We start from the raw sequence: 19935 nt of genomic DNA, 5'->3' as shown, positions 1-19935 counted from the left end.
GAGCTTAGGGGAGTCTTAAGAAATGTGAGATGTCATCCAGCAAAGTCAAGGCAGTTTTTTAAAAAGTGGCATGCATTAATTTATTTTTAAAAAAATTTGCAGGTCACTTTTAATGTTTGAAGATTATTAGTAAAAATGCATTGTATCTAGCCTATTATTTTTCATTTGTTTTCAGGCTTGCCAGAGCAGTTGGCAGAGAAAGGAAAAAGGTAGAGCTAAGACTAACCCAGTTCCACCTTATTTCTCCTCAGGCCCACAAGGGCCAGGAACAACAGAGACAGAGCAAGAAGCCTGACGCATTGAAGTCAATTTTCAAAATCTTTGAATTGTGCATGCCTAGACCTTGGATACACTTGTCAGTACTCATTTTGAAGCTACATATGCACATGCAGCTTTGAAAACAAGTCACCTACTGGATCTGCAGAAAAAGGGATACCACATGGTGCCAGTGCATACATACAACTGAGTCCCTGAAAATTCTCTGCTACATGCCCAGGGACCGCAGCAAGGTTCTGCCCAAGATCCATGAGAGGCTGCCCTGGGAGGCAAGCCACCCCAGTAAATTGAACTCTAGAGGCCATTCCACAAACTGAAGGGACAGTAGTAGGAAGTAGCCCAGGACAGTGGCTTTAGACTCCCTTCTCGGAGTGCCCCTGTTCAGGAGTCAACTCACACAGTGTTGGTGGACTGGGAGGGCCTGGTTCTCCCAACCCCCACTGCATGAAGGACTGAGACACCTTGACCAGGGAAACAAAGGACTGGAAGTCAGATGCAAAACACTAGGCCGCCTGGCCCTCCAAGCAATCTGTTACAACTCTATAAAGGTACTAATTATAATCTAATTTCAGCAAGAAGGGAACAGGCAGCCAGTGCACAGCACAGAACATAGGTGCAGTATAACATGCCCTACTCAAAAGGTGAGCTTCTGTGTTCTGCACTAGCTAATACACCTTTGTGATTTTCAGGTGGATCTCCAGGTAGGGTATTCAGAAACATAAGCATTCATAATTAAGGCTAAGTGTGTACTTAGCATATTTTCATTATTTTTTCTTCTTCAACTTTGACTTGTCTGTTTTTATTAAAAGAATAGTATGAAATTAAGACATTTAGCAATGTTAACTGTCACATAAACACACACCATCTAAATTACCGGTAAATTTCTAAAATAAAACCTATTCAAACATATTTTCATTCCAATAATCAACATTTATGAGCATACATAAAACATGTACACTTTATAAAGATGGAAATTAAACATACATACTTATCTCTTAATATCACACCTTCTATACATGCACCAAACAATACAATGCAGGATAGATCTATTATTGAGAATGAAGGAAGATAAAAACAGATTATACTGTACTGTAATTTGGAGAAGAATTAAACTCCTCATTACCTAAGAATCTGTAAAAAAAAATCTCAGAACATTACTTTTTTTGTCTTCTTCCAGCTTTCTCACAAAAATAAGATTAATCAAGGGTTAGCTGACTTTTGCCGATATTTCTTTATCATGTGCTGTATTTATTCTATACTTTACCCTAATGTAGTACTGAAAATAACCAACTTCATATATTATATTATATCATTTAAAATATTTTCTCATATTTTAAGTAACTTCAAGTGATCCAAAATTTGGCATTTCATAAAAGAAGACTCTGGGAGTCCTAATTTTGTAATGCTGTATAGCATTAGTTTCTTTCCCTGGCAGCTCACACGCTATCAAATTTTCAAATGGCCACACTGATCAGATCAAAATAAAGGTAATTTACTGGTTAGACCAGGGTGATTTCAGGATCCTGCATTATCCACCCCTAATAGCATCAATTTTCATTTGGAATTTGGGGAATCAATAGAAAATATTTAGAATTTCTTTCAGTTTAGGTTCTGTTTTGCTCCTGCTAAGTTTTAAACTCAGCAAACTTGTGGCTTCCCAGTAAAACTTCAAAACAAAATTCTAAGGCCTGTACACTTCCACTTTAATAGCGTGCATTGGAAGAAAGAAAATAATTAAAACACATCACAAAGGATACAGATAAAGGATGTAGTTGAAATAGCCAAAATTGTTCCAGTAGGAATAGATTTCTGAGCATCCCTAAGATCTCCAGATCTGTTTGATCCTGCCATAATACCTAAAAAGAAGAATAAAACCTAATTTTATACCATAAAATCAATGAATAGTGATTACTTTATGAAAAAGAATTTAAATACAATATTTATGTTTAGCAACCATCCAAAATCTAATATAACTGAGGAAACATTTGGCATTCCATTATGTGGACTACAGAACATTTGTTCAGCTTAAACTTACTTTGCTTGAGAAATCTGAACTGTCACACAAACTGTATAGAAGGAATTTTCAGGGGGTTCAGAAAAAGTGTGATACAAACTATTCTTCTGAAGTTGCAACACAAATTAGGGATTACATAATAAAATGGAGTAGTGGTTGGGGCAAGAAAATGGTTCAGAAGGTCTATGAGCTAACAGGACTTGAGCAGTTTTACACCTTGTACCTATATGCCCTAAAATCCTGGTTAATAGACTGAAAGCCCTGAAATGTGTTCACAGACAGTAAACTGGCTGAGGAATACACCTCTACCCCGATATAATGCGACCTGATATAACACGAATTCGGATATAACGCGGTAAAGCAGCACTCCGGGGGGTGAGGGTCACCTCCAGTGGATCAAAGCAAGTTCAATATAACGCGATTTCACCTATAACGTGGTAAGATTTTTTGGCTCCCAAGGACAGCGTTATATCAGGGTAGAGGTGTACATAGATGCCTTGGGCTGATAGGAAATATAAGAGGGATGAGGCAAGCAGAGTTACCCATTCAGGGGTGAGAGCCTACTGCAGCTGGAGGGATACCATCCCAGAGGGATCTCAGAGGAGTGGAGAGAAGTGGCATCATCTCTGTCATACACTGGCTCATCTCCCCTGGAATTGCCCAGTCTGTACATTGGGGGTGGGGGAGGGGGGCTGCTTGCACTCCAAATGTAGAGAGAGTTAACTTTGTTGTTCAGCCTCTGGAGGGAGACAAATTACACAGCCAGCTCCAGCTCAACTGGGGTGTACAACATACATGGAGCTCGGCTGTTCTCAGTGGTGGCAGATGACAGAACAAGGAGCAATGGTCTCAAGTTGCAGTGGGGGAGGTCTAGGTTGGATATTAGGAAACATTATTTCACTAGGAGGGTGGTGAAGCACTGGAATGTTTTACCTAGGGAGGTGGTGGAATCTCCTTCCTTGGAGGTTTTTAAGGCCCGGCTTGACAAAGCCCTGGCTGGGATGATTTAGTTGGGAATTGATCCTGCTTTGAGCAGGGGGTTGGACTAGATAACCTCCTGAGGTCCCTTCCAACCCTGAAATTCTATGATTCTATGCTGCTGAGTTCACTCTTCGGGCACCAGTACATATTATTATTTATTATTTGTATTATCATGACACCTAGGAATCCTAAGTCACAGACCAGGACTCATTGGGCTAGGTGCTGTATAAAGACAACAAAAAAACAAGTAGATATACCCTGCTCTACCTTATGGGTACAGAAACACCAGATCCCCAGTGGGGATGGAAGTTACTGGGCAGATATTCCAGGGATGGATGAACACAGGCACTGCCCATATCCTAGACAAACCACACGAGGTGAAACCACACTAGAACCTGGGAGGCAGCTAGATGTGGATAAAATGCCAAGGGTAAAACCATTTTCCCTGCCTCTATCTGAAATCTCTGTAAAGATCCAAGAAAGTTTGGGGATGCTGGCAGTGGGAATCTTAGACAACGTTCTTTTTGATATTTTACTGGGAAATATTTGAGGAAGTACCTCCTTCTGCTACCTGAGAAATCTCAGATGAGGACATAAACACTGATCACTCACAACAGTCAGACGATCCATCAAAATGCAAATGACTGAGTTAGGAATGGGGGCAGGGGGAACCCTGCCCAATTCCCCTCAAGTTGTTTCAATCAAACTAGTCCCATATAAATCTATCAAGACCAGAAAGGTGGTGGTTGCGAGACTAGCTGCACTTTTGTGACAATACGCCTCTAGATGTCCTCACCTTTTTTCAGTTGAAAAGAGAACCTTGAAAATGTAACCTGATAAAAAGATGTCGGCCTAAGTTTGCAGAAAACCTGAAACAGTAGCTCAGATGGGTAAACTGCCCCATTCATTTCAAGAGAGAAAAAATTATATTATCAAGATATACACAATCTTTGAGTTAGCAGTCATTTTGCTTAGGCCTTTAGCAACGCATGAAGGCCTGGGAAAAAACAATTGGTTTCATTTTGTTGAAGGGAACTCAGCTTTCAAAAAATTAGGAAATGCTGCTTTAAATGGTTTCTGCCACAGACGGTAGCCCACTGAAATAACAAGGTACACTGTGCCTCCCCTCTACTCTAACATTATAATTAAATGTAACTTAGCCATAATACCTATAAACCAAAATTGGGGAAATGAAGTGCCAACAATAAAATTACAATTAACAGCAGCAGTATCTTTTCATGCAAAACCACTGTATTTACCTGTCACAGACGGGAAATAAATCCCTACTAGCATTGTGAAGTAGGTCATAATGTCTGTAAAAACATATGGGAGTCCTCCAACTTTTGTCTCTTCTGTTCCAGTAACTGATGGGTGACCTTTTTTTTCAATAATTGATCCTTTGTCTGTATAGGCACTCCACAGGTTATCTGTAAGGAAATAAGTGAGCTGTACAAACACCTAATAAATGACAGCTGTACAAACAAAAGTGACCTAAATATAAAATCAACCCTAGCTACATCACTCACAGTTGTGAAAAATTCCATGTCCTATGTGGTGTAATTAGGTAGAACTAACCTCCATTGTAGACACAGCTAGGTTGACAGAAGAATTCTTCCATCGACCTAGCTACTGCTTCTCAAAGAGATGGATTTACTACGTCGACAGAAAAAAACCTTTTGTTGATGTTGATTCTTCCCACAATACACTACAGCAAAGTAGCTCTGTTTCTGTAGTATAGACATGCTCCAGTTTTTTCTTCCATTTATTTTTATATAACAACTAAGCATACAACATTACCTGTAATTTAAACAAAGATCTACTCTTATGAATCGGGTGACCTCTCTGGGTATAAAACTCTTGACATTTCAGGAACATTTCTTAAAATACTAGGTACAAGGCAGTAGTAACCCCGGTATCTTCCTTAAATTTTTTTTTTTTTTTTTGGACAGGTGGCAACTCCACATACTATGAGTGCCACCTAATTTCTGTGGCTGTTGCACATGAGCAGCCATTCGTCTGCTTTGAAAAATACTTGGGGATGATCAGTATCATGGGCGATGCATAATATACATTCAGCGAAGTGCACTGCATTTTTCCTTCTCTCTGCATTTTTATTTTTATCTCTATCTATATATATAAAAATACATTTTCTTGGATAACTCTGAAAGGAGCAATTTTTGGAATACATTTCACAATGGATGTAGAACACCAATGTTTTATACATATATGAGTAATTCATGTAACAGTTTCTTGCAATATTTGCTTGAAGAAATAAAAATATTTTATTTTACAGTCACTAAAACTTTGCAGCTTTTTATTTAATTTGATTAGATTTGTATTCATTACATAAAAGCATGTTTTCCTATTTATGAGTTTTTACTATATTCTTCCTCAAAAAAAGGAGAAAAGCAGGAAGCCCTATTTTTATCTCTATCTAGAAAACAGTTTCAGTTATTTACTCTATAAAAATATGTTTTCCTATACTACCCCAAATAGGAAAATGCAAAGACTTTGATCTTTACACATCTTTCTAAATGACCAATCTGTGATTTATGGACATCCAATCCCAAAGATTATCTGATGCTTGTAATATGGGAGTGGCTACCTGTCAGAAAAATACATGGTGATGGAAGGCCTCATGGCATAGAGCCAGAGTATAAAATGTTTTTTTGAAGTTAAGGAAAACAACCTTATGGACATAGTATGCTAACCTGAACCATTAGAAAATTATTATTTCAAAATGAAATTACATTAGACTGTACCAAAATAAAAGCTGCTTTAAACTTTTCTGAACATATTGTAAAATGTTACCAGAATAAATATAACTTTAAACATATGCATTCAGAAAACTAGCAGATATTCATATGATGTACTATAAAATACAAACAAAAAGTCTAACACATTTCTCACAAGAAAAATTTCAGCCACAAAGAAAACATTTTAAGGAAGTTCTGAGTGACTGAATATTAGGGTTTGGAATTGAAGAGTGATCTTTGTAAGTGCATACACACTTTATATTGGATCCTTCTTGAAATCTTTTACTGAATTTTGACAGAAGTAGTAAGTTGGTGGAGTCCCCACCAACTTAAAAAAAAATCACATACTTGTAGAATCAAGTATTAATACTTCCTTGGGAACTGTTCATTAACCAATTTCAAAACCACACTACCTGAACCCCAAATCATATGCTTTCCCCCTGGCTTGGCAGCTCTTAAAGGTTCCTTGCTTCAGGACTTCTCTTTTCCAGAACCTAGAAACACTCTCTGCTGGAAGCCTACTGCCACCCCTCTTATAGACAGATGGAGTCTAAAGATCCAGTAGAACAGCAGAAATTAGCCTGCAGGGTTCCCACAACTGCTAACAGAATGGGACAACGGGAGATTCCTGACATTCTGTTAGAAGTCTATTGGACTAAATGTGTGACTGGAAGCTAGAAACTCCTCAGCTTTCATCCCAATTCTGCCATTGACTTGCCATGTGACCTTGGACAAGTCACAAACTCTGTGTCTTAGTGTTTCCAACTATTACCCCTACCACATAGTAGGGTTTTGAGAATTAATGAATCTACAGCATATTGAAGATGTAAAGCACTAAGTGTACAAAGGTGCTTAATATGATAATTACATTGCATTTTAATTGGTATTTTTACCTTTTTTGTTATTTGATACAACAGTTACCCTTAAATAAGTGTCCACGTACCATAAAATGAAGTATTTCTAAGAACCAAACAGTGCTGAAATACGGTGATGGGAGGGAGCAGTCCACAGATACATGAGTTACAGAAACAATGACAGACATCTTACACCCTGCACATTAGAACTGCTATGGCCTACACCAGGGGTCGGCAACCTTTCAGACGTGGGGTGCCGAGTCTTCATTTATTCACTCTGATTTAAGGTTTCGCGTGCCAGTAATACATTTTAACATTTTTAGAAGACCTCTTTCTATAAGTCTATAATATATAACTAAACTATTGTTGTATGTAAAGTAAATAAGGTTTTTAAAATGTTTAAGAAGCTTCATTTAAAATTAAATTAAATTGCAGAGCCCCTCGGACCGGTGGCCAGGGCCCGGGCAGTGTGATTGCCACTGAAAATCAGCTCGCGTGCTGCCTTCGGCACGCGTGCCATAGGTTGCCTACCCCTGGCCTATACTAATACCATACAAAAAATCAGTTAGTTTAACTGCACGTAGACTTTAAGGCCAGAAGAGACCATCATGATCATCCAGTCTGACCTCCAGCACATTACAGGCCATAGAACCTTGCCCACTCACTCCTGTAATAGACCCATAACCTCAACCTCTCACTGAATTACTCAAGTCCTCAAATCATGATTTAAAGACTTCAGGTTACAGAAATCCACTCTAGGTTAACCTGCAAGTGAACCATGTCCCATGCTGCAGACGAAGGCAAAGAACCCAAATGTCTCTGCCAATCTGACCCAGAGGAAAATTCCTTCCCAACACTAAATATGGTGATCAGTTAGACCCTGAGCATCTGGGCAAGACCAGCACCCAGACACCTGGGAAAGAATTCTCTGTAGTAACTCAGAGCCCTCCGCATCTCGTGTCCCATCTCTGGCTCTGTTTTCAGACTTACCAATTAGAACTCCACTAGCAATTCCAGGAATCCCTTGAATTTCTGTCACGTTATTTAGGTTAAAGTATTCATCACATGTGGCATTGAGCGACGGATTATCACAGAAGAGACTCCACAGCTTCGTTGTCATTGTTTCATTGTTTACCTCAATAAATTTGGCACAAATATCAAAGTTGCGTCTTGACAATGTACGGTTTCCAAGAAGACAAATACTAAATGTGAAAGAAATAAAATAGAGGTAGAATTGGTTTTCTGTAGTTAATTTATTCTCATTTAGCTTAGTCTATAGTCTGTTCTCTAGCAAATTCTTCATTTACCATATCACACATTATAACATTATTAATTCAATGGCAAAAACTATGTTAATGCAGAATTGTAAAGTTGCTCGGTGGTATGTTGTCCCTTTGCAGAATGCTGAATTGACCAAAACTCAGACTTTTGCTGAATATATGAGATCTTCACCTCGTTTTCCAGCCCAGTCACTTTCACTTTCAGGATTCCACTTAACACTATTAAATCAGGGAAATAAAGTTGCTCTCACCACCTTCTCTGTACCCTTTTTGAGAAATGTCTTAATATTGACACAACACATGCTCACGCTGGTCCTTGGCAGTCTAAGACTCAGGAGGTTCCAGATCCTGGTGCACACTCAAACACTTAGCCAACTCCCCAGAAAAAAATACCACACACATGCAATTTAAGAACCACTTCACAAGCCTTTTACTGCCTCCTTACACTTACTCAGAGGATACCATCTCAACCTACACTTTCACTTAACCATCATTAAAGTATGAGAATCCTTTTATATTCCACCTCACTGTTGACAATATTCTTTTCAAGCCTGTGCCCTGCTATTGACGTAACCAACACAACTCTGCATAGAAATGATGCATCCTGAAGGTACACATTAACTTCTTCCCTTTCCTCATATGCATAATAGGGTACAAAACATAAATCTTCACATATCACAAATCACAGCTACTGTCACACACCTCAAAGTAATCCACAAATCTCACACTACTGCCTCCACCATTCAGTATAGCTGACACCAATCACACGCACTTACCTGGAGTGCATGCAGATAATAAATGCTTAAAACTGCTCTTATGTCCCAGATTGCTACTGAACATACCCTTTTCAATAAAACTCCTATGCCCTGCTAATTATGTGGAATACAGAATTCTACACTGAAACAATGCACACTGGCTCCTGCATGGGCAACCTTAATTCTGCATTTCCTGGTTTTCAGAAGTTTGAATTATGCTCAACTCAGTGTTCTGCAAGGGGACAACATATCACTAAGCAACCTTAACTCTGCATTATTGTCTTTTTTGACATTGAATTTCCTCATTATTGACTGGGAAAAAATATGTTGCTGGTAGTAGCTAGTTGTTATTTAGGCTGTTGTACATATCATGTCCCACAACTAGCATACCAAACCAAAACAGCCTGTAGTCAGCAATCCCCATGTCATGGTATACTCCTTGCTCTCCCACAAACTTCTGCAACCTTTTGATCCAGGAATCACGCAGAATCCACACACTGGCAATCCTGGCCCTGCACATATTTCTTTTCCCTCAGATGTCAAACCTCCACACTACATGTCTTTGAAAACACCACAATGATCTGCCCCAAGACCAGGAAGTAGCCACTTGCCATCTCACCCCTACACACACACTAAAAAAGGGCTAGTAAAATACAGATTTTCTCAAACACCAATCTAAGACTTATCTATCATCCATCCCCATTGCCCAATCTCTCTGCAGTTGCAACCCCTCTCCCTGTCTCCCTACCACAACCCTCTGCAGCTCCTCCCCACATGATGTAAAAACATTTTGGTTAGACCAACCACTGACTGTTCTGCTGTGTTCACAGTACACTCCCATAAAATAAAAATATATAACTGAGACAACTTGTAGCAAGCAACATGAGTTATTAAATTTTTACTGGATAGTTTCAAACTAGAAAATTCAGTGCAGGTGTTCACTAGGGACAATGGCATTGGCACATTCTCTCAAACTACCCAGGCCAGTATATATTCCCAACATAGAAACCCTCTAATTTTTTCCATTTATTGGTGCAAGCACACTGTAATCCTTCCATGTGACTCTTTACTCGGGTCACCCAGAACCCTGAGCCAGTGTGTTACCGCTCTGCCTCAGCAAGGGTGAACTTGTCCTACTAAGCTATGAGTCAGGTCCCTGAAACACCAGCTTATCTGCCTTGCTAGCAAACTCCTCAAGGCTCTGCCAGTCCAAACCTTGCCTTAGAGATAACAATCAGTGAATCCCAATTCCTGAGTTTCCCAGAGACATCTTTCTGCAATGTCTAGTCCCTCTCACTGGACCCTCAGAGAAGTTATCAAGTTTGCTGCTGTCAAAGAGACAGAACATACATCAGTCTGGTATTGGGCTGACGATTTTATTCTTCAATCAAATGCACAGCACTAAAATGGTCTTGTAATGAAACAAGAATAAGTTTATTAACAAAGAACAGATATTTAAGTGATAATTGGTATTAACAGAAGACATAGTTATGTTTACAAGCAAAAAAATAAAACATGCTTTCCAATGACAAACTTAACCTCAGCAAGTTACAATCTTTGTCTAGGAGACTTCAACCCTCTTTGTTGAAGGATCCAAGTTTCTCAGAATACAAGAGTTATGGGCCCTGGTATCCATCCAGCTATGCATAACATAATTTTTTTTTTATCAGAGGGGTAGCCGTGTTAGTCTGAATCTGTAAAAAGCAACAGAGGGTCCTGTGGCACCTTTAAGACTAACAGAAGTATTGGGAGCATAAGCTTTCATGGGTAAGAACCTTCTTCTTGCATCTGAAGAAGTGAGGTTCTTACCCACAAAAGCTTATGCTTCCAATACTTCTGTTAGTCTTAAAGGCGCCACAGGACCCTCTATAATTTTTTTTGCCTCTGCTTGTATCTTCCCAAAACTCATTGACCCTGTTTCAAGAGGCAGGAAAGTTTCCTGGGGATACACAGTCTCCATCCCCCATTAAGATTGTTAAAGGGTTATCATCCCTCACTTGTTCCCCTGATGGCTTTGTTTACCTTATTTGTAAATGTGCTTTTCATGTCTTTGGGCTCACCTTGCTTAATTTACATTGGCGACACAGTCAAACCTTCGAAATAATGTTCCTTTGTCTAGGACAGGTAAGCTTAAGCAACGCCTCTCAAACACATTTTAGGAACATATTTCCAGCACACACCTATAACTATTTATACATCATCTATATATACATCACACAATATTAATGACCAGCATGTTATCAGTTTACATATGATACCTCACACAACACCTTTTAGATACAGATTATGACAACAGTGAGTTGGTGCAATGTGTGTGTCAGGCCTGATGAGAGTTATAGTATGCTGTGGCTTTTGCTAATTGGCACTGCAGGGCTCCCAGTGTCACTTTCCAGACTGCACGTCTACACAACAGTGGTATAGCTAGGAGTGGCAATTTGGGTGGGTCCACAGTTTATAATGGACAGCAATGACCACAGTGCTGAGCTCATTTTAATAAAGATTTCACTGGCACACTGTTCAGTCAGTAGCATGGTCAGCCAATCTATTTCTTGCTCCAGTCAGCAGCAGAATGAAGCCCACCAGCACATCAGCAGTCACACTCCCCAGGTGCTCACTCGGGCTACTTTGGAGCTGGCTCCAGCTCAGATGGTGCTGCCTTTGTGGGCAGCTCTGCTCAGACTCACTGCCGTATTGCGGAGTCCACCCACAGTGTGATGATGGGATTCACTGCAGCCTCAAACCCCTCCTCTCTCATCCCCTCCCTTTTCCTCTCCTCTGCCCCCTAATTACCTTTCCCATCCCAGGAAGCATTCACGTGTCTAATTTTTCTCTTCAAACACTTAGGCCCCCTAAGGGAGCTTGGGATGAAGGATTGCAGTGCACTGACAAAGCTGGGAGGTGCAGGAAGGTTGGAATGCAGGGGTTTGGGGTGCACTGGCAGGGCTGGGGTTGCAGTGGGTTGGGTTGCAATACACTACCAGAGCTGGTTGTGCAGGGTGGTTGGGGTGCCCTTGCAGAGGTGTGGGTGCAAACAGGTTGGGGTGCACTAGCAGAGCTGGGAGCACAGGGGGTTGGGGTGAACTTGCAGAGGTGAGGGTGCAGGTAGGAGTGATGTTACAGGGGACTGAGGTACAGAGGTGGGATGTTCTGGCAGAGCTGAGGGTGCAGGGGCTTGGAGTGCACTGGCAGAGCTGCAGGGTTCCTTCACATTTCCCTCACCTGAGCCCTCAACCTCTCTCCCTTCCCAAACCACTGAACCCCATTTATCCTCCTCTCCATAACTGCCCTCCTCTTGCTGCACCACCAAGCACGCTCCTCCTATTTCTCCATCCCCTCCCAGGAAGCATTCACATGTCTAATTTTCCACCCAAAAAACTTTCATTACATTCCCTCCAAACTAGAATTGAAACCCATGACTTGCAAACTGCAGCAAGCTCCAGTCACTCAAAACTCCTTTTGTCTTGTGATTAATTTATCCTTAGATATGTGAATGGCAGGGTGAGTTCACAGCCATCAAGAGATCTGTGATTCCTCCAGCCATCAGTATCAACAGCAGAAGGAAACTGGGTTTTTTTTTATTTATTTTTTTTGGGGGGGGAGGAGACGACTAACTCAGGAACCCCTTTAAATTTAGATAATTAATGTTACCCTACACCCCATGAGGCAAATTTCAAGACAATCCAATTAACCATTCGCATTTTAGAGCACTTACAAGAATCAAGTTTTTTTTTAAAAAAAATGGTGGGATTAGAAACCCTCTAGCTATTTGTCTGCATTGGCACATGCACCATTTTAAAAAATGTACTTTTTCTTAATTATTGTTATGAATTTGCCTCCACCAAAAGATTTAGTGAGTGTCATGCACTACCCTGGGTAAACTTGACAGACTGAGACCGTTTTGACCCATAGCTCATCAAAGGTTTGATCTCTAACTCTGGGTAAAAATAAATACATACATACACACATACATACATACTCACTCCAAATTTGGTTCACTTACCCCACCCTGAAGCTTTCTGTGGGCTTGTCTTCACTTGAAACTCTGTGCTGCTCTAGTTCTTCAGTGTAAACACTATCTATGCTAACAGGAGAGGTTCTCCCATCAGCATAGGTAATCCACCTCCACAAGAGGCGGTAGCTAGATGAACAGAAGAATTCTTCTGTCGACTTAGCACTGTCCACACCAGGGGTTAGGTCGGCTTAAATATGCCATTCAGAGATATGGATTTTTCACACCCTTGAGGAAGATAGCTGGGTTGACCTAAATGTTTAGTGTAGAGCAGGCCTGAGGCTCACCAAAGATTCACAGATTCCAAGGCCAGAAGGGATTATAATTATCTAGTCTGACCTCCTGTATAACACAGGGCATAGAACTTTCCCAAAGTAATTCCTAGATCATATCTTTTGGAAATCCAATCTCCAGTGAGATAAATTTTAAGAGAGGGAGGAAGGCAAGTTTAGTTGAAGAGGAAAAACCTTGAGAAAGACATACATAGTTACAGAACTACATTTTAAAACCACCACCAAAGCAAGTAAGAAAAGACTAGAAACATTTTTATTAGAAAAAGTATATAGTGATGAATTCACATTAATGGAGTATAACACAATTTATTTCTTTTTATGGATCTATTTCAATTAAATGGAATAAATAGATTTGCAATATGTAAAAAAAAAGGTATGCTTGCTCACTGACATTGAAGTCCATAAAAATATTCAGAATTTTAAATATTGTCATGAGAGCACATACCAAAATCAGTTACCACTTCTATAGATACAGAAACACAATTGTGTGTACAAATTGGTAAATTATGAAACCAAATAGGTACTTAGGTGCACAATTGCCAAGTTTTTCTACCAAAATGTTTTTAAGAGTTTTAGGTTGCATCTATTGCACTCATATTCTAAAATTTGGTACAAAATATTTAAGGCATTACAGTAATAATCTATCCTTACACGCTTTAGCACTTAAAATAGTATTTCACTTACGGAAAGTCTGGTGGGTCAAAAGCAGTTTTAATAACGCCAGCATAAATGGCAAAGATGGAAAGAATCACACAAGATAGGAAGACCAGTGCAAGTTTGTTGACATATTTAACTCCTACAAAGACTACTATGGCCATCAGAGCAACAGTACACGTCCCGTAAACTCTCATGTTGTTTAACATGGCCTCTGTTTCTCCATCAGCATCTTCTGCTTTAAATATAGCAGCACTGGGAGAAATATATGCCTACAAAAGAAAACAAATAAAATATTAAAACTTTCCTCAAAAGGTGCCCAACCTTTTACAATAACTACATTTTCTTGAGTTTACAAATCTTACATTTATATTAGAGAATTCATCTGGTATACATACTAGCTTTAAAAAGAACAGGAGTACTTGTGGCACCTTAGAGACTAACAAATTTATTAGAGCATAAGCTTTCGTGGACTACAGCCCACTTCTTCGGAAAGCTTATGCTCTAATAAATTTGTTAGTCTCTAAGGTGCCACAAGTACTCCTGTTCTTNGCAAAAAGAACAGGAGTACTTGTGGCACCTTAGAGACTAACAAATTTATTAGAGCATAAGCTTTCCGAAGAAGTGGGCTGTAGTCCACGAAAGCTTATGCTCTAATAAATTTGTTAGTCTCTAAGGTGCCACAAGTACTCCTGTTCTTTTTGCGGATACAGACTAACACGGCTGCTACTCTGATACTAGCTTTAGTGTTTCAAGTGCTGATCCCTGTATCAGAGGCATATACAAACAGTGAAAAAAGGACATTGAATTGAAGAAACAAATAAACTCCTCAATCTGTTGGAGGACAACACAATTAAGAAAAAAAGTTATTTCCAAAGATTTTTCTTATGGAGTCATAGCCATGGCTTCAATGTTGAAATTGTAACCAAGGTTTCATAATACACCTTTTCGATAGCCTCCTATAGCTTCACAACAAAGATTAATTAAGACTGAAAATTGGCTGATTTATTCTTAGGTCAAAGAGATATTTTCTGCAAAAAGTTAAACAAACTGTTTTTCAGTTACAGGTCATTAAAATTAACCTGATTTGAAAATGTGACCAATTTTTAATATTGCAGTGTTTAATATTTCTTATATTATGTAGCACAGACTATATCTGAAGAAAACAGCTTGTAATTACAATTATAATTATAATTAAGCAATGTCAGTAGAAATTCTTAATCCAACTGTAAAGGTTATAGCATGCAAGAGTGCAAGTATTATGCTATACAATAGCTGTTTAAAGAGAACACAAAAGTTTGTTCTTTTGATAATAGTATCAGAAGCATCATTTGGTTCAAATGATACCACTAAGAAAAAAATGTTTAACAAAAATACATTTTTAGCTCCAGATGCAGCAAACACTTATGCATGTGCTTAACTGTGTGTACATGTAGTAGTTCCTGTTAAATCATGGGACTATTCATGTGAGCAAAATTACATACCTGCTTAAGCATGCAGGATCAGGGCCTTAATTTTCCCTTTTTTTTTTTTTAATTCAAATAAGATTCCTTACTAGCAGTAATATTTTAAAAATAGTAATTATAATTTTGTTCATTATAAAGTTTAATCTGAAGTTGCAATAGCACAATTTTTCAAATTAGTCATACAAAACCACAACCTAAATTAATGATTTAAAAAACAACAAGTGATTTTAATCAGGTGCTTAAATCACTCCACCCAGAAACTTAAAGTGTAACTTGGTAGAAACATTATATTGTACTTAAAGTAAAACCAGGATCCCATTATAGATCTGATTTTCATACTCTTTATTGTATTTTTTCAAGAAAACCTATTTCCAAAAATGTTCTTTGATATAGAAATGCACACTGTATGGAGCTTGCATTGTTTTCTGAAGTTTATTCGGGACAAAGAGAGGTAGGAACTCTGCTGCACCTGTATCTAAGATATTACAAAAAAAATCATATATTACAATATCCGATAAAGAGTATCTGATCACATAGTTAAAGACCATATAATAATGCATGCACTTACAAATGAAATGTTATCTTGGGATTCTCTTGATTTATGGATGCTTCACTGTGCAAAATTAATGGTCTCTAAGTACTTTTGTGATGGATTATATATCTTTCTATATCTACATACTAGGGCTGTTAAATTATTTAAAAAATTATTTTGATTAATCACAAGATTAAAAAAATAGTTGTGATTAATCACAGTTTTAATCACACTGTTAAACAATAAACAATACCATTTATTTAAATATTTTTTGATGTTTTCTACATTTTCAAATATATTGATTTCAACTACAACAGAGAACACAAAGTGTACAATGCTCACTTCACATTATTATTTTTATTAAAAATATTTGCACTGTAAAAAAGCTAAAAATAAATAGTATTTTTCAATACTGTGTGTGTGTATAAGGGGAAGTATGTGTGTGTGTGTGTTGGGAGGAAGAGACAGAGTGTGTGTGTGTGTTGGGGGGAGAGAGAGAGAGACAGGCTCCCCCTGTTCCCCGACCCCAGCTCAGTGGTGACCAGGTACATAGGCTGGGGGAGGGGGATACCTTGATATCAGCCCCTCTGCATCTCCCCCTGCTCTTGCTGTGTACAGCAGACAGGAGGCAGGCTCCTTGCCCAGAGAAGCTTGGCCTGGGGCACCTCCATGGATGGTGGGGGGAGTGGTGGGAGAAGCAGTGGAGCATGGCAGCGGGAGGAGGGGCACCCCTGCCCTAAACAGGCGCTCTGGGTAGTTGCTCCCCTCACTCATGCCTATGCCCGGCCCTGTCCAACAGGTGGCAGGGTGCTGGGCTCCTCTCTCACCCCTGGAAGGTGTTTATTCAACTACCCCAAATTGCCGCAGCTCTTGCCTTCCTCCCCATCTGCCACGGAGTCCAGTCTACAGAGGTGTGTAATTAACACTTGTTAAGAAAATAATATGTTAATTTGTTTTGAGTTAATCGCATGCGTTAACTGCAATTGACAGGCCTACTACATACACAAAGTTTGTGTGTGCATATGTGTAACAATCATATAGATTTTTAAAATATTTTATGTTTATTTGGTAATTTGTTAAAATTTCATTTGAAAAAAAAAAAAGATACAATTGATGAAAATACTATCAAGTACACCAGTATAATTTTAAAGAGAACAAAAGTTAGGAACCTCTAGGGACTCACCAATTGCCAGTTTATTTTTAGGATTTAGAGTATATGATTCATTGACATAAAAATAGTCATAGCTTAAAGTGAAACTTTAGTAAACAGAAAATATTGTTAATAGTGTAATAATATTAGTAAATGTTGACAAATTTGAAATTTCTGCATTAATGATGTGTGATGATATTGCTTGCTAGCCAGACATTTATGTATTTACAAGTAAATTTGTCAAATTCCAGTGTTCCTATTTACTTTGTCAACATTGAGTTAGCATTGTCAATTCTAAAAAACTGCATTAACTAAGGACTACTTTCCTTGATAGATCGCTTCCTATGTCTTTTACACAACAGCAGATTTGTCAAGTTCCAATGGTCACATTTCACTGGTCTACAATTTTTGAGAAGTCGTCTGCTTCAGAGATAAAATGTGCTATTTATTATGTATTTTGATGTGCTGAATTCAAATATGACAATTAAAACAACTGATGGGCTACTGTTTCTAAGATATTTAAGGTTTTACATTTTATGTCTATGTATATTGTGTAGATAGTAGAGTTTTAATCATAAATTGTAAACCTAAGTCTTTTCATGTGTTTATGGTTGCTTTACATGATAATATTTCACCTGTCCTGTTTATGTAACACTTTAAAAATCAGCAAAAGGGTTATATAAATAAAATTTATTATGAAACAAAAGGCAAAAAACTATTATGTACATAGTTTAGTCCTATTCAGTGTCTACTCGGCGTTTCTTGGCTTGTCTCTTGTATTCATTAAATGGAGCATCTCTCGTCACTGTCCAGCAATAGTCTGCAATCATTGATGGGCTCCATTTGCCCCGATAGCGTTTCTCTATTGTTGCAATGTCCTGGTGAAATCGCTCGCCATGCTCATCGCTCACTGCTCCACAGTTCGGTGGAAAAAAATCTAGATGAGAGTGCAAAAAATGTATCTTTAGTGACATGTTGCAACCAAGGCTTTTGTATGCCTTGAGGAGGTTTTCCATCAACAACCTGTAGTTGTCTGCCTTGTTGTTTCCGAGAAAGTTTATTGCCACTAACTGGAAGGCTTTCCATGCTGTCTTTTCCTTGCCACGCAGTGCATGGTCAGATGCATCATCTCGAAGAAGTTCACGAATCTGAGGACCAACAAAGACACCTTCCTTTATCTTAGCTTCACTTAACCTTGGAAATTTTCCACAGAGGTACTTGAAATCTGCTTGTGTTTTGTCAATGGCCTTGACAAAGTTCTTCATCCGACCCAGCTTGATGTGTAAGGGTGGTAACAAAACCTTCCTTGATTCAACAAGTGGTGGATGCTGAACACTTTTCCTCCCAGGCTCCAATGACTGTCAGAGTGGCCAATCTTTCTTGATGTAGTGGGAATCTCTTGCACAACTATCCCATTCGCAGAGAAAACAGCAGTACTTTGTGTATCCAGTCTGCAGACCAAGCAGGAGAGCAACAACCTTCAAATCGCCACAAAGCTGCCACTGATGTTGGTCATAGTTTATGCACCTCAAAAGTTGTTTCATGTTGTCATAGGTTTCCTTCATATGGACTGCATGACCAACTGGAATTGATGGCAAAACATTGCCATTATGCAGTAAAACAGCTTTAAGACTCGTCTTCAATGAATCAATGAACAGTCTCCACTCATCTGGATCGTGAACGATGTTGAGGGCTGCCATCACACCATCCATGTTGTTGCAGGCTACAAGATCACCTTCCATGAAGAAGAATGGGACAAGACCCTTTTGACGGTCACGGAACATGGAAACCCTAACATCACCTGCCAGGAGATTCCACTGCTGTAGTCTGGAGCCCAACAGCTCTGCCTTACTCTTGGGTAGTTCCAAATCCCTGACAAGGTCATTCAGTTCACCTTGTGTTATGAGGTGTGGTTCAGAGGAGGAGGATGGGAGAAAATGTGGGTCCTGTGACATTGATGGTTCAGGACCAGAAGTTTCATCCTCTTCCTCGTCTGACTCAAGTGAGAATGATTCTGACCAGGAACCGGCAGTCCTTCTCCGTGGGGTACTGGGCGTATAGCTGATGGAATGTTTGGATAATGCACAGTCCACTTTTTCTTCTTTGACACACCTGTCCCAACTGGAGGCACCATGCAGAAATAATTGCTGGTATCATCTGTTGGCTCGCTCCAAATCATTGGCACTGCAAAAGGCATAGATTTCCTTTTCCTGTTCAACCACTGGCGAAGATTTATTGCACAGGTGTTGCAGCATATGTGTGGGGCCCACCTCTTGTCCTGATCTCCAATTTTGCAGCCAAAATAAAGGTGATAGGCTTTCTTAACCATAGTGGTTATACTGCACTTTTGTGATGCAAAAGTCACTTCACCACAAACATAGCAGAAGTTATCTGCACTGTTCACAAAAGTAGATTTCTAGAGCTGATATAGGGCAATTTGTTCAGCAGAGTAAGCTTCGTTATGATTGCATCATCCATGACTTCTAGGAATAACATGATGCAATTCATATCTGGAATGGAATAATATGACGCAATACCAGCTTCAGATTGCACCATTCATTGTTTTGCCTAAAAAGCAGGTACTGTCCAAACCCAGTCATAGATTTATTCATGGATCCAGTCAAAGATGTATTTTAGTCATTTCTGGTTTAAATTGAGATCCCTTCCCTTTATAACTCATTTATCCTCCGCCATTGCCAAGTCAAGGGTCGTATATACTGACTCAATAGCATATCTTGAAAACTAGAGCCAATCAACAATTTTAAGCATCATTTTCGTTCTCAGTGACCCAGAATTAGTAAAGTTTGTCTACATTTATTTCAGAAGCATTTTGGCTGTAGAGCAGTGTTTTATCTAAAGTCAACATTTTTCCAACACTCACTGCAGTCACCATATTTTCTATATTGTTGCCATTT

General features: G+C 39.1%; 1 protein-coding gene across 1 annotated transcript in view; it reads right to left on the bottom strand.

Moving 5' to 3' along the window:
• The window catches only part of SLC12A7 (solute carrier family 12 member 7), a 324374-nt gene that overhangs the window by 104660 nt on the left and 199779 nt on the right, over window positions 1-19935 (bottom strand). Inside the window, exons 7-11 of the mRNA XM_034761495.1 lie at window positions 13903-14144; window positions 7872-8083; window positions 4531-4698; window positions 2034-2132; window positions 1265-1322 (exon numbers count right to left, since the gene is read on the bottom strand). Of these exons, the coding sequence (XP_034617386.1) occupies window positions 1265-1322; window positions 2034-2132; window positions 4531-4698; window positions 7872-8083; window positions 13903-14144 (779 nt within the window). The remainder of the gene's footprint in view (window positions 1-1264; window positions 1323-2033; window positions 2133-4530; window positions 4699-7871; window positions 8084-13902; window positions 14145-19935) is intronic.

This window comes from Trachemys scripta, chromosome 2 (genome assembly GCF_013100865.1).
Source record: "Trachemys scripta elegans isolate TJP31775 chromosome 2, CAS_Tse_1.0, whole genome shotgun sequence".
NCBI lineage: Eukaryota > Metazoa > Chordata > Testudines > Emydidae > Trachemys > Trachemys scripta.
Note: the sequence above shows the minus strand (reverse complement) of the source record. Positions and strands in the feature narration are given on the sequence as shown.